General features: G+C 40.0%; 1 protein-coding gene across 3 annotated transcripts in view; it reads left to right on the top strand.

Moving 5' to 3' along the window:
• The window catches only part of CAPSL (calcyphosine like), a 47,619-nt gene extending 25,631 nt beyond the window's left edge, over positions 1 to 21,988 (top strand). Inside the window, exons 2-6 of one of the 3 annotated variants that reach the window (XM_069095979.1) lie at positions 800 to 1,009; positions 7,199 to 7,376; positions 7,966 to 8,175; positions 11,790 to 11,893; positions 21,471 to 21,988. In XM_069095979.1, coding sequence (XP_068952080.1) covers positions 873 to 1,009; positions 7,199 to 7,376; positions 7,966 to 8,175; positions 11,790 to 11,891 — 627 coding nt within the window. In that variant the 5' untranslated portion in view covers positions 800 to 872 and the 3' untranslated portion in view covers positions 11,892 to 11,893; positions 21,471 to 21,988. Of the gene's footprint in view, positions 1 to 799; positions 1,010 to 7,198; positions 7,377 to 7,965; positions 8,176 to 8,983; positions 9,019 to 10,534; positions 11,769 to 11,789; positions 11,894 to 21,470 lie in introns of those variants that run through there. The other 2 variants (XM_069095981.1, XM_069095980.1) reach the window with 2 other exon arrangements.
• The last annotated feature ends 1,848 nt before the right edge of the window (positions 21,989 to 23,836 follow it).

Genomic DNA, 23,836 nt, shown 5'->3' with positions numbered 1-23,836 from the left:
AGTCCCTGTAAGGAAATTGTCTCTGCTAGTGAAGGTCAGCAACTGATCTGTAGTTTATGGTCTTAGAGAACTACCTTGGGGTACTGAGAAGTTGTGACTTGCCCAGGGTCATACTGCCAATTTGTGTCATTGATGGGACTCAAACACAGTCTTTCTTGTCTTAGAAAAGTAGGCTTTTTATCTTCTACCCAATCTGCCTCTCTGGTTTTCATTAGGACTTCATAAATACAAGGTAATCAATAAAGGAAAACCTATAGGCACAGACAGATTCAGTCCAGATTAAATTGCTAATTTTAACAAAGATAAAATCAATAGACAGTTAGTGCATATGGGTCCTCTTTATCACCTGGCCTGGCAGAAAAATGCAAAAGTAAAGACTCAGGTCTCTGAAGAGCAAGAATTAAGGCCATTGATTCAGGGAAGCAGGTGGTAGGTACAGAGGCATCATAGAGATTTTTTTTTTCCTAGAGTAAGAAAATTACAGTTTTTGAAATATATGACTCAACAAAGCCTAGTGGAAATTGGCTGAATATTTTAGAACTACTGAGTATTGTTTATCTCTGAAACCAGCTGTACCAGAGAATGGATAAATAAGTGATATATATTGCAGACACATTGTCTGTACTTCATAAATATTAATTGAACTGGATCAAATCAAATGTGGGAAATTCTGGAAACTGAGTCAATTCTTGTGAAAACAAGCAATTAATAAAAGGGAGTTACCCTTTAGGTTAGCTTGATGTGAATTCTGTGCAGATAAAGGACAAATTGCATAACTGATTTCTTTTAATGTGTACAGTGCTGTGACCCAGCCCCATCCCACAAGGCAGAACTCAGGAAAGATTTGGTGGCTTGTGAAAATCCTGCATCAGATGGCTGGGACTGCAAGGCATGACCGGGAGATGGCGATCCAGGCCAAGAGAAGACTTGCTACAGCCACAGACCCCATTGAAAGACTTCGGCTGCAGTGCTTAGCCAGGGGGTCAGCTGGCATCAAGGGCCTTGGCAGGTAAGAAGGAAGGAACCAATGCCATTATGGTGTGTTGGCCAGAGCACTAGACTAGCACTGGGGGAAAATCCTGGCTTTGCCAATAATTCAGCTGTATGACCTTGCATCTGTCATTTTGATCTCTATGCTGAGAAACAATATGACCTCAGGAAAATCACTTCATCTAGCTGAGTCTTCGTTTTTTCAACTGCAAAATGGGGGTATCTACACTTTTACTACCTATCTCAATCCAACACAGCTCAACCTGAACACTAATAAAGCGCTTGCTGTGTACAGGGCATCATGTTTGATGCTGGAGATACAAAGAAAGAGCTGATAGCAGATCCTATTCTTGAAGAATATAACAATGTTATAAGGGAAAAGAACAGGCAAACCAAAAGCTAGTGTGCAAGTATTATATGTACTGCAATGTTCTGTTCTGACATTGTATTAGATGCTGGGAGTGAGAAGAGAAGACTAGAAAGTCCTTGCCCTCAAGGAGTTTGTTTTCTACCTCAGACAGTTGTTGGGAAAAAAGTACTTTGTGATTGTAGTCAGTGTGGAATAATGGAAAAAGGCCTGGCTTTAGAGCCGGAAGATTTGAATTAAAAAAATTGAGCTCTACTGTTTCCTACTTGTGTGTGACCTTGGGTAAGTCACTGACTCTTGGTTTCCTCAGCTGTAAAATGAGATGCTTTTGCCAGATGACTTCTAAATCTATGATTTTATAAAACCTTTTAAAAGCTAATTAAAGCTGCATTGTTATTCTCATTTTTGCCTTTTATCATTAATTAAATAAGGGTTTGGGGCTAGATTATTTCAGAAGGCATTTCCAATATTTTGATTCTTAGTGGCCATATCCAAAGGAGACTCTTTGCCATACCTGAAAAGGACTTCATGAATATCCCAGCCTCCCTGAGATGGTTTTATTCTTTCCATCCCTTCTCTTTCCTCTATTTTCTTAAATCGAGCAATAAAGCAATAAAAAAGTCATAGGAGGGCAAGGTGGTGGGTAAAAATAAAGTAGAGGAGGCAGGAGGAACAGGAAATAAAATATATGCATATACATAAAAACAAAGATCAGGAGTAGAATAGATTTGGGAATGTATGTGTCTATATATGTACCTATATGTGTATATGTGTAATTATATATGTATATGTGTATGTATATATATATAGCTGTGGAAAAACATATCTAAACTTTATTGTAGCCTTCTGGGGAGGGAGGGCATGTATATATTTATAGCTATAGAGAAACATATCTAAACCTTATTGTGGCCTTGGTCGGGGGGTGGCTTATGGGGAGGGGAAAAAAAGACCAAAGTAAAAAAGTACACAGCAGAGAATAAAAGAAAACTCACAAGGAAGCAAAGTTGGACAGTTCTCAACACGAGTATTATTTATCATACAGTCTTTCTTGAAATGAAAATTTATTGTTATATATTTTGAATCCTCTCTTATGTTCTGCGATACACATGACCTGCTTTTTTTTTCCTTTCCAACTTTGTATTTAAGTTCCAATATTTAAATTTATGATATGTTTTTGTTTCTTTTCTCTGTTCTGTATTTGTGTTCTGTCATTTGAGTCTAAAATAAAATTCTGAAGAAAAAAAATGGGGGTGGGGGAAGATATTAAAACAACAACCCAAAACCCAGACCTCAGAGCTCTACCTAGGCTCCGAGTTCATCTTTCTTTGCTTCCTCTTTGTTACTGAAAGAAAAGGCTTTTGAAGGGACAGTGGTCCCTTTCCCACTCCCTTTGTGCATGACTTGATCATTTTGTAGCCCCTTCAAATGTAGTTACCTTTGATTCAATTAATTAATCAACAATAAACATGAATTTGTTAAGCATCTATCTACCACACACCAAGTACTTTGCCAAATGTTGGTAAAACAAAAGACAAAAAGAAAGAAAAAGAAAAAAAAACCCCAGGCAATTCTTTCTCTAAAGCAGCTTATGTTCTATCTACACATAGAGCGAAAGTAGATGATGTCTTTTGTTCCCTTGGCAAATACATAACTTTGACATCAAGAAAAGGCACTCTCAGGAATCTGAGAAACTTCTTGGAACACTGAGGGATTCCCTGTTGGGTCTGACTGCTGCTATGCATTGGAAGGACCTGGGCTTGCTTTAGCCTGCACTGTACATTGGTCAGTCTACTGCTGTGTCTGTGGTGTGCCTCTGTGTTGGGAAGCACAGCCCAGCACGCAGGAACCGAGGGAAAGATCAGAACGTGAAAAACAGGTATATGAGGGAAGCACAGAGACCAGGGAGAATAATGAACAGGTTTTTGCAGGTCAGAGAGGGGAAAGATGTTTGTTCTCCAGTCTTCACATAGAGTTGGGGATCTGGAGTTCAAGGCTCAAATAGTGAGTTTGCAGTGACAACAGTGTCTTGTGCATCTGCAGATGGAGTTAGGGCATGTCCTACTGGGTGAAGGTGAAAGCGTGAGTGAGACAGGGTCAGGTGTTTTTAATACAAATGCAGCAGTCACTGTCAGTATTTTGTCTGGCCACATCCATCATCCCTGGTGGAAATTTAGCTCATCCTCGCCCACTGTCTGCGCTCACTGCCTACTCGATAATTTCCTAGAGCTGGGCGAGGCTTCCTTTCCCCAGGCTGTACAGTGGGGGCGGCATCTCTGATCTAGAGAATGGAGGCAGAATTTAGCTTCTTTGTACCATGAGTAAAGGAACTGTACCTTTCGTCTCCTTTTTATGCCCACTTAAGTGCCTCCAGTAACCTCACATTTGTAAGACGTTTTGTGGTTTGTGAAGCGTTTTACAAGCTGTCTCACACGAGCCTCTCCCAACTGCTGTGAAATAGGGGCTGTTTTATAGATGAAAAAACTAAAGCCCTGAGACATTGAGACTTGCCCAGGGTTACACAGCTAATAAATTCCCGAGGGAGGATTTACTTCCTGACTCCAAGTGTGGCACCCTGTACTGACTGCTATACAGTATTTTTTGTTTGTTTATTTTTGAGGCAATCAGAGTTAAGTGATTAGGATTAATCAGTTAAACGCTTAGGATCACACAGCTAGTAAATGTCAAGTGTCTGAGTCTGGATTTGAACTCAGGTCCTCCCGACTCCAGGGCCAGTGCTCTATCTACTATGTCACTTAACTGCCCCCACAGTACATTCTTACTAAATGTCCATTGACTTGACCAGATATACCTTAATTCTCTGCTCCTGGAGGAAACTGGTAGGTTCACTGTCTGTTGGTTGCTCTATCTAAACCTTTCCCTTTGCAATGAGGTGGCCTTTTAGGGTCCCTTCCAGCTATAAATGCTAAGATTCTATGAAATATAAAAGATGCAAAGACCTGACTTTGGTACTTGTAGCAACAGAATAAAAACCAGGCATCTCTCAGGGATCCTTAACAGAGGGGTCACATGGCAGAGGACTGGGAGGGCCAACCGTGGACTTGGGAAGACCTGTTTTCAAGCCTTGCTTCTGAGGCACAATTACTGTAAGGTCTTCCACATATCACTTACTTTTATCCCCAAGCAGCTCTCTAAGCTTACCTTGCCCAACGAGTTGCTGATCTCAGTTGGGGAATGGATTTTCACACTGGGAGCATTCCGGCATTATAGGAAGGAAGAGTTAACATTCTTTTGGAAGCAGAAAATTGTGAATTAGTTATTTCCTCTTCTTGGAAGCTGATTGATATAGGTAGGTGAGTCAGCCAGAGGCAATATTTATCAAGAAGTAATGAATTCCCCTTAATTCAACAAGCATTTATCAATCTGCAGTAACACTTCCAACTTAAAATTAATTGAGCAAGAATAAAACTTAGCCTTTCCCAATGCAAATTATGAATGTGTTATTATTAGTCGCTTTTTGTTGTTAACTTCTATCTGACTCTTCATGGCCCCATTTGGTTTTTTTTTTTGTTGTTGTTGTTGTTTTTTGGCAAAGATACTGGAGTGGTTTGCCATTTCCTTCTCTAGATCAATTTACAGATGAGGACAATGAGGCCAACAAGGTTAAGTGACTTGCTCAGGGTCAAACAACTAGTAAGTGTCTGAGGCCAGATTTGAACTCAGGTCTTACTGAGTTCAGGCCTGGTGCTCAATCCATTGAGTTACCCAACTAGCTAGGAAAAGGCTTCTCTCAACACGGTCTGCATTGTAAAGGGACAAGAGTATCATAGAATTGGAAAGGATGCAGAAGATGTCCTAGCTAAACTTGTACCAGAATAGAAATCTACAGAATCATTGGTAAGTGGTCAACTATGCTTCACTTTGAAGACCTCAAGTAGGGGTGGGGAGAGGAACCCTCTCACTACATCCTGGGGCAAATTCATTCCACTTTTGGACATATTTAATTGTTTGGAAAAATGTTCCATTGAGTTTAAATCAGACTTTCTTCAACTTCTACTCATTGCTTCTAGGGCGTGCTTTGAGGACAAGCAGAACAAATTCAGCCAAATTGGTCTACACCTCACACATGACATCTCCCATCTCCATGTCTTTGCATAGGCTTCTACATACACGCATGGAATCTGCTTCCTCCCTCCTTAGTCCATCTCTTAGAATCTTTAGCTTCCTCCAAAATTCAGCTCACTTTCCACTTCCTATTATACATAAACCTCCCCACCAGATGCAGGCACCTTTCCCCTGAGATTAATTTGTATTTACTTCTTATATCTCTTATATTTCTGTATCTATGTATATGTTGTTTGCTTTACAGAATATAAGCTCCTGGAGGTCAGGGAGGTATTTTGGCCTTTGTCTCTCCAATATCTAATGGAGTTCCTGAGACATAGTAGGAGTTTGACAAATGCTCTCCTTAATTGATTAGTACTAGAAGTCTTATCTCTTTTTTTGTATCACGCTCTTTAAGACTTGAAGACGGTTATCATATCACCTTAAGTTTTCTCATTCCCCAGTTTTCCCGGACAGGATAGCCATAACTGGACAGCCATAACTCAGAAGGCTACCAAAATCTTTCAAGTTCATACTAACAGTCATTGATGTTGTGGCCCATTTGGGTGGTTTGGTCTTCATTTCAAGACAGTTTTGTTTGTTTGTTTTCTGCTATGATGGGACTTTTTACCTAGGAATGGACTTGCCCTCTATGAATGGGAAAAGTTGCTCATCTGCTGTTCCATGTCCTGTTGAGGAAAATGACCATCAGCAGGGACGCTGTTGTGGAGAGGGGTAGAGCTTGCTGGGTGGCTTGTTAGAAGACTTGGATTTACCTCCTGACTCTATCTCTTATCACCTCCTCTAACCTTAGGCAAATTCATTTATACTCTCCACCTTAGTTCCCTCATCTGTAAGTGAGTGTGGGTGGACAAGATGATGTCTAAAGTTCTTTCCAAATTTAAACCTGGGATTCTGGAGTCAATCAAAGACTTAATTTCTACATGGTTTGATTTCCTGACTATACCGTGTTTCCCCGATAATAAGACACTATCTTATTAATTTTTTTGGACAGAAAAACACCAGAGGGCTTATTTTCAGGGGAGGGCTTATTTTAATGAACATTGACAGCAATTTTAATAAACAGGTAAATGTGAACAAAAAAATGTACCTTTAATCAATAAGCAAATCACTGGGGAAGAACAGGATGACGCGCTCACTGCTGCAGCTCTGATTGGATGCAGCTCGGAGCACGGCGTGCGTTTCACCCGGGGGGGAGGGACGGTGCATACAGAGGGTACCATAATGTAACGTGTAGCACAGGGGATCACCTTCACTACAGTAGCAATCTCAATAAGGCTTATTTTCGGGGGAGGGCTTATTTTAGAGGAATCTTACACAGTAAGGGGAGGGCTTATTTTCAGGATAGGTCTTATTATCAGGGAAACACAGTAGATGGTAGATATCACTGCATTCTCCCAAATGGAAGACAGACAACCAACAATGTCTTTTAGCTTATGGCTCATCTCAGGGAGAGAATTTGTATCATGTTCTGTATGTGTTTTATTTTAAGTTTCATTTCCCTTTTTGAAAAAGTTTAGAAAATATCGTTCCAGTTCAATCAGACAAGACAAAACAAAGAAGTAGTACTCATGGCTCAATTTTTTTGCGAAGCATTTTACATGCATATATTATCTCCTTTCTGAAGTGCCTATGTTTTCATGATGAAAAACCTTGACATTGGTTTGCCTTTTGTGTGTGTGTGTGTGTGTGTACTCCCACACCTATTTTGCTCTTAGTGGCTATATGTATGTGGTTGTATGTGTGTGTTTTCTTCAGAGTATTTCGGATCATGGATGATGATAATAGCCGAACCATCGACTTCAAAGAGTTTGTGAAAGGGTTAAATGATTATGCTGTGGTGATGGAAAAAGAAGAAGCACAAGAACTCTTCAGTCAATTTGATAAAGATGGAAATGGGAAAATAGATTTTAATGAATTTCTTCTTACATTAAGGGTAAGGATCAGAGTACTACATCTGTACTTGGTTTTCCAATTATTTGTTCTATGGTTTGGTTTTTGTCTTTGGTACCTGTTGGTACGTAATGAAGTGACCAGGACTAGGTAACCTCTGATGCCCCTTCCAGCTCTAAACCTGGGATTCTAGGGTCATCAAGGAACTAATTTCTGCATGGTTTGGTTTCCTGACTGTGGATGGTAAGCATTACTGCATTCTCCCAAATGGAAGCCAATCACAATGTGATTCAGGGGAGAAGAAAGGAGAATGCTGCCTGGGAATTTCTTTTTTTTTCTTTTTTGCCTTTTTGGAGGGCAGTTGGGGTTAAGTAACTTGCCCAAGGTTACATGGCTAGTTTTTTTTTTTTTTTTGGTGGGTTTTAAGTGTCTGAGGCCAGAACTGAACTCAGGTTCTCCTGACTCCGGGGCTGGCACTTTACTCACTGCGCCACCTAGCCGCCTTGGCTGCCTGGGAAAGACCATTTGGACCATTTGTGAATATGCAGTAAATGACAGTAAATGAGCTCATCACACTTAGTACAGCAGTGCTTCTCTATTAAGTTTGCAATTTGTTTTCCCTCTTTCTGTAGCCCCCAATGTCTAGAACCAGGAAGGAGGTCATCATGCAGGCCTTCAGGAAGTTAGACAAGACAGGCGATGGTGTGATAACAATTGAGGATTTACGTGGGGTGTATAATGTAAAACACCATCCAAAGTACCAGAATGGAGAATGGACGGAAGAGCAAGTTTTCCGAAAATTTCTGGATAACTTTGATTCGCCCTATGACAAAGATGGATTGGTAAGTAAAGGGACTTAAGCTAAGTGGAGCTTGGCCAATTCAGTTTTAATTGTTCAATGTGAAGGCTCTGGTGAGTTCAGAACTAAAGAAATTTTCCATCATATCTGGCTGCAAATAGAAAGAAAGAAAACAAGGAAGTTCTTTACCAAAGTTCTAAAATGTTGACAAATACTGCAGTACTAAAAATAACCAAAGCAGCTAGATAGGTTGTCATTGTAGCCACAAAAGGAAAACTCTCAGTTATCTGATCTCCATGCATGGTGGGGGAATGCGCTGCTTTGTTTAATTATACATTATTCTGTATACAGAGAGTTCTCATCCATGGATGATCAGTTTCTCAAGAGTTAGAAGAAAATAAAATGTACCCAACCCTAAAGACACTCACTATCCTATGTCTTACTTGCAATATGATCCTATCTTTCTGAGCATGATTCTGAAGGCATTTCAAGACCTTTACTTCTTCAAAGTTACCAATATCAGCTTTTGACTGCATACTCTAGAGGTGAAAGCAGCATCTCCTAGAGCGGTCCTTAACCCAGATTTGGAATTTTTTCTATTCCCATTGTCTGCTCATAATGGACATCCTAAAGACTTGATTTCCTGGGGTGGAAAAGCCAAACCAACATTCCAGATGGAGAAAAGGGATATTCCTTAGTCATGATTCCCCAGACCTCCTTCTGCTGTTTTGTTTTCTTACTGACAACAGCAGCTGGGAAGTTTCTTTGTAGGAGAGTGTTAGGAACCTTAGGGACCTCCCTGGAAGGGACTTAAAAGGTCATCTATCTGTTCCAATCCCCTCATTTCACAGATGAGAAGACTGAGACCCTTGGAGTCATAGAATTGGTAAAAGTATAAAATCTCTCTTTTTGTTTTTTACTGGGGGAGGGGTATGTGCTAAAAGAATAGTTTTACAGGAAGGAAAGATGGAGGTGGGAAAAGGAAATGTTATCTTCTGAAAGAGTTTTCCCTAACTTTTCCCAGAAATCTGTGGTGTGCCTTTATCATTAGATTGGCAGCCTCCAGAATTATGGAAAAAAAAGAGGCAATAGAACCTTTTAAATAAGCTATCTTCCTTTTAGTTCAGAAACGTGCTTCAGAATGGTAGGAAATACTTCAGACTTGGAGTCAAGAGACCTTAGTTCTAGTCCTCACCCTCTCACGAGCTGTATGACCTTGGATAAGTCACTTAAAATATCTGACCTCAATTTCCTCATCTTTAAAATAAGGGACATTGACTAGATCTCTAAGGTCCTTTCTGACCCTAAACTTATTTAGTCAGAAGCTATTTTACTCATTTGTTCAACCAATATTATCAATTTTCCGGTTGACAACTCCATTTAACTTTTGAACCCATCCCACAATGAGAGAGCTCTAACTGGCAAGAAGTTTCTGCTTAGCATCAAACCTAAATATGTCTCTTTGCAACTTCCACCCATGTCTTTCTTCAGGTTTTTGGAATAACAACGTAGTAAAAATGTAGGATGATATATTATCCTTCACATGAAAGAGCTCTTTACTTTTGTGGTGGCTGAAGGTACCAGAAGTAAACATTTTAATACCCAAGATTACTGGGTAAGCCTTTCTTTAATTATTAGAAGTGTTCCTGAAAAGTTTCATGTAAACCAAACTTTTTTGAATTGTACCATGTTTTAATGGTACCAGGGAAACTCACCACATGAAGGAATCCTCCACTGAATCCCTTTGTAAAGCAAGTTATCAGCCCCAGATTTTTTTCCCATTGGGTTCTTTTAGAGTGAGGCATGCCTGCCTTTGTGGAGTAGCCACCAAACTATTTTGAAGTTTAAGAAATAGTAGTATAGGGGGCGGCTAGGGGGTGCAGTGAATAGAGCACTAGCCCTGAAGTCAGGAGGACCTGAGTTCAAATGTGACCTCAGACACTTGACACAATTACTAGCCGTGTGACTTTGGGCAAGTCATTTAACCCCAATTGCCCTCCAAAAAAAGCAAAAAAAAAAAAAAAAGAAATAGTAATACAAAGGCAGATGAAGGGCTAGAGAGGGGATTAGAAAGTAAAGACTGGGAAATCCATAAGAAGAGATGGTAGAGGAGAACAGGTCAAAGATATCTGGAAAACCAAGTGAGGAGAGTGCTGAGTATAATAATTAAACCACAGGGGAAACCAAATATTGGCAGACAGGGGTCTAGGCGGAAGTTGACCTTTTAAGAAGGAGTATGCAAATCAGTTATTATATAAGTAAGCCATTAGTGAAACTAAGAGCTCAAATAACAATGATTTCCAATTTCACTAGATCCTATCCACACCCACTGAAGATAAAGTTGTTGACAAGCTTTGAATTCTGAGATATCTAACCAGCTTTTTCTTTTTCTGTTTCTCTAGTTACTGTTGGATTTCTCGGAGGATCTGCTCTGTGGATTATTCAGACCCAATTTTGTGTTTTCTTCTTCCTGTCTTAGGTGTTCTCTCTCTTCCTTTCTCTCTTTGTCCTCGTTAACACTTTCACTAGAAAGACAAAAAGATGAAATACACATCATTATTACTCTTAGTAGCTGTAGAGATTTAAAACATAACAAACATGAAGTAGATTGGAGCAGGACTGCAAAGAGGTTCTTAAAAATTCCTCTGTGAATTTCCGGTGTCCCTGCCATCCTTATTCCTTAAGGTATAATTGAGGATTGACTAGGAATGAGAATTTTTTAGATGACCACTCTTTCTGCACATATAAATGGTGGTACTCTTTGAGTTGAATTCATGGTTAGTAAAGTCAGTCAAAAAGGCAAGAAAATCAGTTAGATAGTTGGTTGCAATTTGATGATTTCCCCCACGCCCTCAAATCAACTGCTTAGATAGTTAAACTGGTTCTATCTACTGATCTGGCCTAAAAGGCTTATGAAATAAGATAGATAACATTTTTTCCCCTCTTTTTCAAAAAGCAAAATGTCCTAAACTCCACACTTAGAGGAAGAATCTCATTGGCTTAATAAAACTGAGCATAAGCACATATAAAACTGAAAAAAAAAATGAGAAATTAGTTTTGCCTTCTACTCGTCATACAGTGAAACATTCATCTCTTATGAAAGCAGATAATAGCAGATCATTGAACTGGAATTCTCTCTCAGCACTTAGAACTAAACTCCAGTCTTCCAAAGGCAGAAAATGACTTTGCCGTGCTTAGCCTACCATGGCAACGACCTGTTCAATTTCAGTTATGTCGCAGAATGACAATCTTAACCATAGTTAAGAAAACTAATTAGTTGTGTTTTGAGTATCGGTCTCACATATCTTCAACAGGCATACTCTTGATTTTAAAGCAAAATGACGCTGATGGTGTGTCACTTTAAAAAAAAAAATCTAAATTGGCCTAGAAATTGTCAAGCCTTCTTTCTTCATTTTTTGTATCCTTCTGTCCCCCCCCCCCCACTTATTTTTCCTTCAAAAGGCACATTCCCTTTAGAAAGTGTTTTCCTCACATAACTCTTTACTGTCCTTTATTGTATTCTCTTATTTCAGGTCCATTCCTTAGCTGCTTTCACTTGAAAGCCTTTTGGTTTCCAATTTTTCTTCTTCTATATCTAGGCAATACAGCAATGAGATGTGAAGATTTTCCTTTCTGTTTTAAACTTTGCCACTGCAGGTTACGCCGGAGGAATTTATGAACTACTATGCAGGAGTGAGTGCGTCAATAGACACCGATATCTATTTCATCATCATGATGAAAACTGCGTGGAAACTCTAAATGTATGACTTGGGGAACTAGGGTTCTCTTTCCAACTACTTGCTTCAAAATGATTAACATATGCTGACCAATGCGACCACATTCATTTCCATTTTTATCTCCAAGTCACCAAGCAGTGTGTGGTTATGGCAAGAGAAAAGGGTAGAAAGCAGAAACCCAGCAACAAGAACTTTTAGGTTGGAATGTTTGCCATAGACCCTTTCCCCATTCTTTCCAGGTATTCCAATTCTAGTTGCTCAGTTTTAGTCGCTGTAAAACTTTCAGCTGACAAATTATATTTCTCCTTTGCAACAGAAGGGGACAATGCAGTTCAGTTTTGCAGAAAAATCTTTAATTTTTTTTTAATTGTTGCTGTTATCACAGTCTATAGTTCGAGTGGATCTCTTTGGAAGGCAAGCTTCTTGAGGGCAGAGGGCAGGAGATGGTGGTGGTTGTTATTTTAATGTTTCTTTGTGTCCCCAGTTCTTAGCACTATTCCTGACATACAGTAAGTATTCAATAAATGCTTGTTGATTGATTGTATGGTCTCAAATACCAGCAGAAAGATTTTAGGGGGAAGAGCAGATACAATGAAGAGGGTCTGGTTCTGGGAAGCAAAGAACCCTGAGTTCCAATCCTGCCCCTGTTGCTTATTCTACCTTTATGACCTAAGGTAAATTACTCTATCCCTCCCAGAACCTGGTTCTTCACAAAATGAAGGATTTGGACAAGATGACTCTAGAGGTTCCTTCCTATTCTAGATCTATGAGAATGAATAACACTTTGGTGAAATAAATGATTACAGAAGCAAGTTTTCTATGGGTTACCAAAATTTGCTTGTGTAGCCATGAGTAGGTGAGACATCTTGCCTTTTGCAAAGAAAATAAGTTGAAGAGAAGCCGTGTGTCTTCTCTGGCCAGCAGCCTACAGACTGTGAGCACCAGTTGGCATTGTATCCATTGCTTCCCTGGGCTCTCGATGACGTTTCCTGATGCTAGATGGGCCTTGCTCCTTGGCTCTGCTGGTACCTGGTCAGCCAGAGTGACTCATCACCAGGACTAGGAGCTGGATATGATCTTTGTCTTCCCCATTCGTGTTTTGTTTCCTGTTTTACAGGAGCTTGAGGTGTCACTATCTGATCTCAGCTAACCAGAGTTTGTGGTGCTGGGAGGTGCATCTCATCAGACTCAATAACCTCCTTTCTTACTGCTTAAATTCTGGGCCCCACGAGTCAAAAATTCAGAGTAGGCCACCTTGCCTCTGTTAATAATTGTATTTTTTATTCCCCTGAGAGGAATCCTTTCTTTGAAATGACATAATGTTTTTAACATGCTTTGTAAACCAGAGGCTAACACAGAAATGCAAACTATTATCATTATTTATGGGCAGCTAGGTGGTGTAGTGGTTCGAGTCCCAGGACTGCAGTCAGGAAGACTTATCTTCCCGAGTTCAAATCCGACCTCAGACACTTACTAGTTGTGTGACCCTGGGAAAGTCACGGAACTCTGTTTGCCTCAGTTTCCTCATTGGTAAAATGAGCTGAAAAAGGAAATGGTAAACCACTTTGGTATCTTTGCCAATAAAACCCCTGATGGGGTCATGAAGAGTCAGATATGACTGAAAATGACTGAGAAACAACAAAAGCCGTTAGTGATGTTGATGGTGGTACTTCACCTTGAAATACAAGAGCTGCATAACATGTATCTCTACAGCTTCCAGCAAGGGTCTAAAATTCTCTCTTTGTTTAACATTTGTACCTGGTACAGGTAGATAGAAGGAAGAGGAAAAATGAGCAACCATTTTCAGAACTCCCCAGCACTTTTCCTTAAATATTTTCTGTTCATTAAATATTCATATTTTTTAAAATCACCTTGTTTGCCTTAGCCTTGAGGTGCCATTTAAAAAAAAAGAGAATGTCTTGGGGCAGCTAAGTGGCTCAGTGAATAGATCACTGGCCCTGGAGTCAGGAGGACCTGAAGTTCAAATCCGGCCTCAGACACCTAACATTTACTAGCCATGTGACCCTGGGCAAGTCACCTAACCCCAATTGCCCTACCTTCCCCTCTGCAAAAAGCAAAAAAAAAAAGAAGAATGTCTAGCAACTTACCTGGCATGTTGAGTATGTGTCACGGATACTGAACAACTAGATAAGCAATTAAAATGTTTTAAAAATGCATGGTATTAGCAGCCTCAGCTGTCTGTCTACTTTATCATGGTGTCAGGTTGAATGAAGTAGACAAGGTCAAGAGGGGCAAGAAGAAGGAATAAAAGCGTTCCCTGGCTAATGACTGGCATCTCGTTCTTCAAAATTCCAGGCCCTGGTGGGGCCTTATAGATCAATAATCTGATTATTTGATATTATGGCCTACCTGTGGGCTACAAGGATGTAATTTGTTGTCTGAAGTGGAATGCTGCCTGTGACAAACTCTGCCTTGTTCATGGGCTTAGCTACTTAAGCCAAATTAAAATACCAGTTAATAAAGAAGTCATTTCAGGAGATTCTTTCTTGGGCATTACTAGTCATATGAAGGTCAGTTGTTGGTTAGCTGCAGATCCTGGGATCACAGTATGATTGTAGATTTACAAGCGGAAGAGATCTCAGAGATCATCTAGGACTCCCAGGAATTTACCTGGGGTAGAGCTGCTGCGTGTTGGGAGAGGAAGATTTACTATCAGATAGCCTCTTATTTTAACTAGTCTTGTTAGTTGGTTGCTAAATTCACTTATTTATATGTTATTGAAGCAAGTGTTATCTGCATCCTTTAAATTTCAGTACCCTGAGGCAAAGTCCTGACCACCAAACCTAGTCTGAGTCTGCCTAGAAGGTTAGCCTGATACCCTGAATACAGGTTAGAAGATAATTTTGCCCATGTACTTGGACTTTGGATGCCTGAGAAGAGAAAGAATGAATGCAAAGTGCCCACAAGAGGCTGGGAAGAAGTGGGAAAAGATAAACATGTCAGTTCTAGAGCTTTGAACCTCAGGGCAATACAAACACTAAGCTAAGTCTGCACAAAGAAAGTCTAAGTTTGATAAATCAGATTGTGAACCTGATGGCTGGAGAGAGGATGGTGTAACTCAAAGAGCCCTCCTCTTCCTCAGAGCTGGTAATTGTCTCCTTCCTTTTATTCTCTTGACCTGGTTAGATATAAAGAGGAAATGATTCATCCTTTTCCACTTAACTTTAACCAAGTGCAAAGATCGAGGTAACGACCATATTTCTGGACTCTAGCATAGGGTTGCAATCATACCTTATAAAATGCTACTAATACTTTTCTGACTAACAAACCCTTTCTGAGACAAATCTTTTTTCGGGAATTGCCTGCCTCCCCCCTTTTATCTGGTCCAATGCTGTCACTTCATTTGTACAGGGCACTCCTGCTGAGGAAGATTTCTCTACCCACACAGGACTACAACTGTTGTACAATTTATAGTTTTGGATAGTTGTCTGGGTCAGTCTAAGAAGTTAAGTTGCTTGCTTGGAGTCACACAGCCAGAGATGGCACATGAACCTATGTCCTTCCGGTTCTGAGGCCAGTTTTTTATCCATTATATCAGCCTTTATGTGTTGGAGTAGGGAACTTGAAGTTAGGTGTTCCATATTCCCAGGCTGGGTCTCTATCCATTGCATGGTGCTTCTTCCCTCCTAAAAACCTGAATGTTAAAACCTTATCCTTTTCAGCTCTGATGACAGAATGATGATTCATATCTGATAGTAATTTCTAGACAGTTTCTATTGAGTTGGGCATATGTAGCAGCTAATTAAAAAATGATTTTTTTGCTTTTTTTGGGGGGGGGCCCAGGGCAATTGGGTTTAAGTGACTTGCCCAAGGTCACATGCCTAGTAAGTGTTAAATGTCTGAGACTGGATTTGAAATCAAGTCCTCCTGACTCTAGGGCCAGTGCTCTATTCACTGTGCCACCTAGCCAATCCCCCCCCAAATGATTTTTAATGACCAAAAATCCATATTTTCTCCTTTTCACCTCTTGTGTTCCCATTGGAGAAAAAAAGAAAAACAGACCGCTTATAACAAGGGAAGATAGCACTTGCAGTCCTTCAAGAACATAGAAACAACTGAATTTAGCACCCAGCTAACAAGACTAGTTAAAGCCAATTCCCATATCAGCTGTGTAGATCATTCTGCATCCCAAGTCTATCACCTCTCTGTCAGGAGGTAGGTGGGAAGGATGTCTCTGGGCCTCTGGAATCATGTTTGGTCATTCCGTTGGTTTTTTTTTTTTTTGCTTTTCTTTTGGAGGGCAATTGGGGTTAAGTGACTTGCCCAAGGTCACACCACTAGGTTTTTGTGTGTGTGTGTGTGTGTGTGTGTGTGTGAGTGTGAAGTGTCTGAGGCCAGATCCGAACCCAGGTCCTCTTGACTCCAGGGCTGGTGCTCTATTCACTGCACCACCTAGCTGCCCCTGGTCATTCCATTGTTAAAAGTTCTGAAGTCCAAAGTTTTTAATTTTAGAAAATTTCGTGACTTGAAGGAAAAATAAGCATTTGTCTTCTTGTTTTTTTTTTTTTTATAAAAATGGTTGTTGGAAAGCTTCTGTTTTTGAACAGAATGGCTTTATACCTCCAACTTCATTAGGAAAACAATTCTACCCTTGTAGAAGACTCTGCTGGGTTGTCACAGTTGGAAGAATAAGAAATTTGGAGCCTTTAGATGTTATCTAGTCTCACCACCCTCATTTTCTAGATGAGGAAAGAAAGCCTCAGAGGGTTTATATGACTTGCTTAAGGTTTCGCAGATAGTAAATGCTGACGCCAGTATCTGAACTCAAATCCTTTGACACCAAATCCCATGTTCTTTTGAATGCACCCACAGCCTGAAAGGTCATCTAATCTCTGTTTCTCCAGCTCCCCTTCCCTAAGAGGTGAGGAAACTGCTAGTTTTTGAAAAAAATTAAGTGCAACCAATTCACTAGTGTGACTTTTGCCTAGTAAATGGAAGGAAGTGATGTCTAGAAAGTAGAAGTAAAAGGGATGATAGGTCTTAGGTTATGAGATGGGGAAGCTTGAAAGCCACGGATTCTGGCTGGCACTCTCAGTGTGGGCAGAGTTGTGGTGAAACAGTTCGTTGGATCAAAGCTGCCTGAGCTCCTTCCTTGCTTTATGCAGCTGCTTTGTCCAAATTCTCTTCCATCCTCCAAATAGAGGGGGAGGCCTCTTTCAGAGCACAGCACAACCCAGTGAGAGTGGGAGTAAACATCTTGGTTCCAGGTTTTTGAAGCAGCCCTCCCTCCTGACTGCCAGAAAGGTACAGCGTATTGTACAAGGAGAAAAATGATCTGGAACTATAGGATATATCAGACCTTAAACTCTCTTTTTTTCTCCTCCAATTTTTATGTAAACAGAATTTGATGCTTTATTTCTCTAGCTGTTTATGAAAAATGGCAGGTATGGAAATGAACTGACCAAGTATCTGTGTTTACAAAACTACAGAATTTAGTGCCTGGTCTGGCTAATCCCACTGGGCCCCAACAGAAATATTCAGGCACTTGGTCAGGTTGAAGGCAGCAGTCTTGAACCCTAAAGACTCAAATCAAGTTTCACATGAATCAATTTAGGGCTTGGTGTTCAGACTTGCATATCAAATGTGGCAAAATCCTGATCTTAAGCTTGAAATTAATAGAGCTGCTCTTCTCTTAGAAACACCTAGTCTACAATGCAAGTAATTTGCTAGAGACATGAACTGGATCTTTCAAGTTATGCCTCAAAGCAGAATTTGGAACCATAGCTGAGCACAAGTCCTTATGGGTGCCCTTTTTAAATTTAAAAATGAAAAAAAAAATCACTAGCATTTATATAGTCTTGTAAGGTTTGCAAAGTGCTTTATAAATATCTCATTTTATCCTCACAACAACTTGATGAGGCAGGAACCATTATTACTCCCATTTTATAGATAAAAAACTGAGGCAGAGTGAGGTTAAATTGTCTGCCATGGGTCACACAGTTAGTAAGTGTTGGTGGCTGAGTCTGAACTCAGATCTTCCTGACTCTACCTTCCTTTTTGCCTAAAAAGTTCTAGAAAGATAACATATAAACTATACATCAAAGGCTGAAATTTATGAAGTAGATCTTTGTGGTTTTCCCAATACTTTATGTTCACTATCTCCTTGGTTTCTACAGCAATCCTGTGAATGGTTAGTACAGGCATTAGAATTCTTCTACCTCTTCTACTCTGCACTCCCACTTGAGCTGTCAATTGGCATGGACCCATCTCACTATCTCATGGAATTGTACTACCTTTAAGATATGGAAATTGGAAATTCTGCTCACTGACTATAAACTCCTATCCTTCTGGGGATGGAGAAACTGTGGCCTGGAGGTCACGTGTGGCTTTCTAGGTCCTTGAGTGCAGTCTTTTGACTGAGTCCAAGTGTTATAGAAGGAATCCCTTTATTAAGGGGATTTGTTCTGTGAAGTTTGGATTCAGTCAAAGGGCTTTACTTAAGGACCTATGGCCTTAAGGCTAAAATTTCCTCACCCCTGCTTTGACCTGTCCTTCTCTCTCATTCCCTCTAAATTTAGGCTTTGATTTCAGTGTGACCTCTGGTCCTTGGATCAATCCCTCTTCTTCCAGTTTACCTCCCTCATTTTATCTCCACTTTGCTTTCCATCCACCTTTAACTCCACAGTCTATTAAATAATAGTCAACAGTAGATTTCACTAGTCATTATTCTAGAAATACAATTAATTCTCCTATATAATTCCCATACAATTCTCAATTAATTAATTCCCATTTCTCAGAACTCCCGCCATCCACTTTCTCTTGTCCTATTCCTGGGTTGCTACATACTGCTAGAAAAAAATGATTTTACCTCCTAGAAATGTGTGAGACCATTCTGGAGTGTCCAGTCTTGGTGAGGGTAGCAAGGCATGCACTCTCTTCAGGTTTCAGTTAGTGTCAGCAAATGATGGCATGTAGGGGGAAAAGATAAAGTGCAAAGAGAAGGGTTAGTAGTGGACTGGGAATTCCAATGGGCACAGTGGAAGGCACAGGCAGAGGAAGAGAATGACTGAAGAGGACAGGGATGAATACCAGGGAAAGATTATCAGACTTCAGAGTGTATGCATATGGAAACACACCATTAAAACATATACTCACCTCGGCTACCTTCTAGATGTGACAACCTCAATATGAAATAGGGTAAAGAATAGCACCAACTTCACTCACAGTTGTGAAGAACCAAATGAGATTACAAAGGAAAGTGTTTTGCAAGTGCATATAAAATGTGTGTGTCTGCCATTATGTCCTTTAAATGTCCTTAGAAAGTATACCCCTTAGCATTTAGCAGCATTTTGCTGAAATCGTGTTGGAGCTTCTTACACTCAGATAGCCTGATACATATTCATATATAGTTAAATAGAATATAATTATAAATAGAATAAATATAAATATAGGGATAGCAATTGGATCTGCAATCAGTCAAAAGGTTGCACCCAAGAACCTAGAAGGCCACATGTGAACCTGAGACCACAGGTTCCCTCCCCACCCTGGAAGAATAGGAGTTTATAGTCAGTAGAATTCTAGGTTCTGTATCTTAAAGTGGTACAAGTCCATGAGATAGTGAGGTGTGTCCATGCCAACTGACAGCTGAAGTGGGAATGGAGTCATTAGAGTTGAGGAGGTAGGAGAATCCTAATGCCCTTACTAACCATTTACAGGTTGTTTGGGGGGCGGGGTAAGGGAAAGGAAGAAGTATTTATATAGCACCTACTAGGCATCAGGCCTGGTGCTAAGGACTTCACAAATATTAGTAATCATTGATCATTGATTGGTAGGGAACTCCTGGTAAGGAAATTCTTTCCACCAAATGCAAATTGGCACCTTTGAGTCTGAGTTGCCTAGAGAAGTAATGTCAAATTCAAGTAGAAATAGATCCCTGCTGGAGGCGTGTTGATGACTTATTGTTGTTCAGTCTCTTTTTTAGTTGTGTCCAACTCCCTGTGATTCCATTTGGGGACTTCTTGGCAAAGATGCTGGAATGCTTTGCCATTTCTTTCTCTAGTTCATTTTATAGATGTGGAAACTGAGGCAGACAGGGCAGAGTGACTTGCCCAGGGTCACACAACTAATCTGGCTGGATCTGGATTCATGAAGATGAGTGCTGCCTAGCTGATTTAGCAAACCACAAATTAACATGATCTCTGTTGTAGTTTTGTTTTATTAAGTATTTCCCAACTACATTTTAATCTGGTTCTTGGGAGCTAAATTGTGTTTTATTTATTGTTAGAGGTCAGAACTGAGTGTGACAGTATGCTTAATAGGCAGTCAGTAAATGCATGTTGAATGAATGAATGGGCTTCATTTTTAATACAACCTGACATTTTGTGCCCATGTTTTTAATTTGTGCTTTGCCATAGCACTCTGTTTCTTCTACTGAAGGACTTTGAAACATCTAGTATGTTCCCGTAGTTGTGTGAGCAGGGAGTAGAGATGCCTTTGGCAGTTCCTACTGATGCAGCAGTTTCTTATATTTGTAGTTTCAGTTTTTAGCTTGGTTCTCAGCTAAACTTCCCCTTATTTGCTAATGTATTGTTGTATAATAGTGCTCTTCAAAATGTCATTTCTTTTCCTGATAATGGCTTTGCTAATTCTGGATCAGGATTAGCATGTTGTTTTAATGGGAATTGAATTACTAAATATTATTTCATTCACTTAAATGGATAAAATGTTATTTAAGTTGATTTCTCTCATTATGCTTTTTAAACTTGATAACTCCTCCCTCCCTCCCACCGGAACTGAAAATAATAATTTTGAGAATTTGATGTAATATTCATTTCCCGGTAAGGCTGGATGGTTTCCATTGAGTTAAGTTCCCAGGAGCTTTGGGGACATCTGAGGATTATTGCCAGTCTTTTCTGATATTGCCAAGGCAGCGGGGTTGAGGGGGAAAGAGCAGCAGAGCTCAGAGATCATTCCTTCCTTCAAGTTCATGTCCCATTCTGGATGGTCCAGGTTAATCCAGAGACAACACCCCTTCCTCCCCTCCCCAGTACCCAAATAGGCCCTTCAGGCTTTGCCAGTCAGATTGTGAAGTCAGAATAGCTAGCCTTCTAGCAGTCTACCATCTCCCTTTTAGGTGGCCCTCTCCTTCTCAGCACTTCACACCACTAGTTATGTTTCCTCCCATTACCCTTGACTGACTTTTTCAGTTCCCCAGTGAGCATTCCCTACATGAACAAGATCAATGTTCAGTTCCCATCTGGGTGCCTCCCCCCAGTGTATTTATCTAGGCCCCCATTCTCTAAAGGCTATTCTCTGTGTAAGCTCAATTATTAGCAGGTATGAATGAGTTCAAGTATTACATCTCCAAGTTTACTCATATGTACTTTAATAAGCATTTCCCAGAAACGTATCTCAACCCACATAGCTCTAATACAGAATTGTAGGTACTCCATGCATGGTGTGGTGATTTTTTAATTTATCCATTGTATTCACGCACACCATCTGGGTTCTGCTTTTGGGTTAGGCAGGTCAGATCCGGATCCCAGTAGTAACTCCAACCTGCCTTTAACCAGAATGCTCTTTGGTGGCACCATTCCCTGATTTTGTTCCCCACCTCTTTTTTCTTCCCTTCCATATGCAGGTCTCCCAAGAGGATTTTTTGGACTATTATGCCGGGGTTAGTGCTTCCATTGACAGTGATGCCTACTTCATTCTTATCATGAGAAAGACCTGGAGATTGTGATATTTTGGTTCTTGCTTCTTTCTGGAATCAAACACTATCCACGGGATGATTTTTGAAAGGATTTCAGCACTATTAATTCTGACAATGATCATATATATATATATATGTGGACTTCTGAACAATTTGCTTTTTCTCTCCTACACAGCCATTGGCATCCATTTCCCTTATGGAAGTTATGTAAGTGCTATTGTTTCTTCCAAAATAACCAAAAACTTACTCTAGACATTAAGAAAAAAAGAACACTTGGCTAGTGTTCAAATAAAATAACCACATTTTAAGCATCTTTTAAAAATTCAGACTATATGTGTTACCCTACATCTGCCCTCTTTTCCCATCTCTTGGATTCTAGGCTGGAAGGAATCAGCATGAGAACTGGGGAAAATATGTTATGCCTGTTTCATAAATTACTCTGAACTTACTGTGTGTTTCTTAGTGTATTTCTTGACAATCGTTTCTAAATAGCATGAAGACATACTTCATCCTAGGGTTATTAAAAAACAAAAACAAAACCCGACAACTGTATTCAGACTTTATGTCGGGGTCTTTTATGCACACACAAAGGCTTTAAACAGGGACTTATACACAAACACATGCACTTGGTGGACCAGGTGAGTAAGTATGGTAATGCTCCTTTAGGTTAATTTCCATAATTTTATCTAGTAAGAGATGGAAACCATGTGCTGTATCAGCTCATTAGGCTACAAATGAATACAAACACCAAGTATGGGAAGATTCACACTTTTGATGCTGCCTCTGGGGCATTAATCTCTGGGACCTGTACATCCTTTAGTCTCCCTTGAGAGGTCAACCTTCTCCATTACCTCCCTTTTACAGATGACAAAACTAAGGTACAGGGAAATTACGTGGTTTGTCCAAGGTCATTCAGATTCCAGAGTTTTAACCCTTTCCAATGCATTCCAATATCTTTGATCCATTTAAGGGGATTGCTGGAAGTGGGATAGAATAGAGAGCAATTTATTTTGCTATGTGAAAGAACTTTAAAAAAATCTTGATTTAGGAATGACACTATAACTTCTGACTGTAGTAAACTAATGACTGTAATTGGATATTATTTCACCTAGTAAAGAAAGTTTGACAGGAAAAAAATTTGGTGCAATTATAATTAGCTTTCAGGTTTAATCCTCATCTGAAAGAAAAATGTACCCATTTGCTGGTTCCTTGTGGATTTGAGAAGCTCCCCTTCATCTGAAGATGAGAAATGGGAAAAGGAGAAGGGAAAAATGGACTAAGGTCAGAGATGGCAAAAGAAGGGAACGAAAAAGAACATGTGCAGGTCTGGAATGGTGTAGAGGCTCAGCCCCACCTTGAAGGACTTCAAAATTTTCTACGCTTATCATTTTCTAATGCAGTGAACCCCACTCTTACAGATGATAATGAAACCAAGGCTATGAAAATTCATCTTCAGAAAAAAAGTGGAAATTTACCTTAAGAATTTTGTTGAAAAAAATTTCCATTATTTTCTACACTAGGAATTCAAGCATGAACTTCTCATAGTGTTTTGAATTAGGCTACACAGAATCCCAAAAGGCATCTAGTCATTTTTTAAACTGACTGTCCCTCTCAGATGTTTTCTTTTGTAGGGAGTGCTTTTCCATTAAAATCTCACTATGGACATATGGGATGTTGCTCTCCATGCTCTCATGCCCACCAGCCTTATCCATGAGCACAGAGCAGTACTGTCTTTAATTAGCCTACCTGGTCCAGGGATGTAAGTCTTAATTTCTGCCTCTTAGGGTAAAGTGATGCTTCTTAGCATTATATCTGAATGGAAAGCATTTAACCCTTTGTGTGCAAGGATGAGCCAGCACACTCATCCTTTTGCTGTAAGGAATTTTTCTTTGAAACAGGAGAAACTCCACTCTTCTCTGGTTCGTCATTGCCAGGGGAGATCTGTGCACAGAACAAAGTGGAGTTTGTCGTCTCCTATGTTCATTCGGGTAGCACTGTGTATGCTCCTTCACACTTTAGCAATTAAAATATGATTTTTCTTCAAACTATTGAAGATTTGGATGTTTCCTTTATAGATGTCACAGTAAACATTTTCAATAAAGTCTCTGGAACCCTCCATAATCTGTGCTTTCGTTGCCCAAACAAGTGTAGTAGACCTATTCTCCTGCTTACTTAGCTTGGGTTCACCTCCTAGAATTCTTAGGATCTACTCAAATGCCATCTTCTCCAAGAAGCTTTTCCTTTTGGTGCCTCATTCTCAAATTACCTTGTGGATGGTTTTTCTTTTGGGGATA

This window comes from Petaurus breviceps, unplaced genomic scaffold (assembly GCF_028583685.1).
Source record: "Petaurus breviceps papuanus isolate PSGF00001 unplaced genomic scaffold, PetGlider_PUasm1.0 229, whole genome shotgun sequence".
Classification (NCBI taxonomy): Eukaryota; Metazoa; Chordata; class Mammalia; order Diprotodontia; family Petauridae; genus Petaurus; species Petaurus breviceps.
This window is presented reverse-complemented; position numbering and strand designations above follow the sequence as displayed.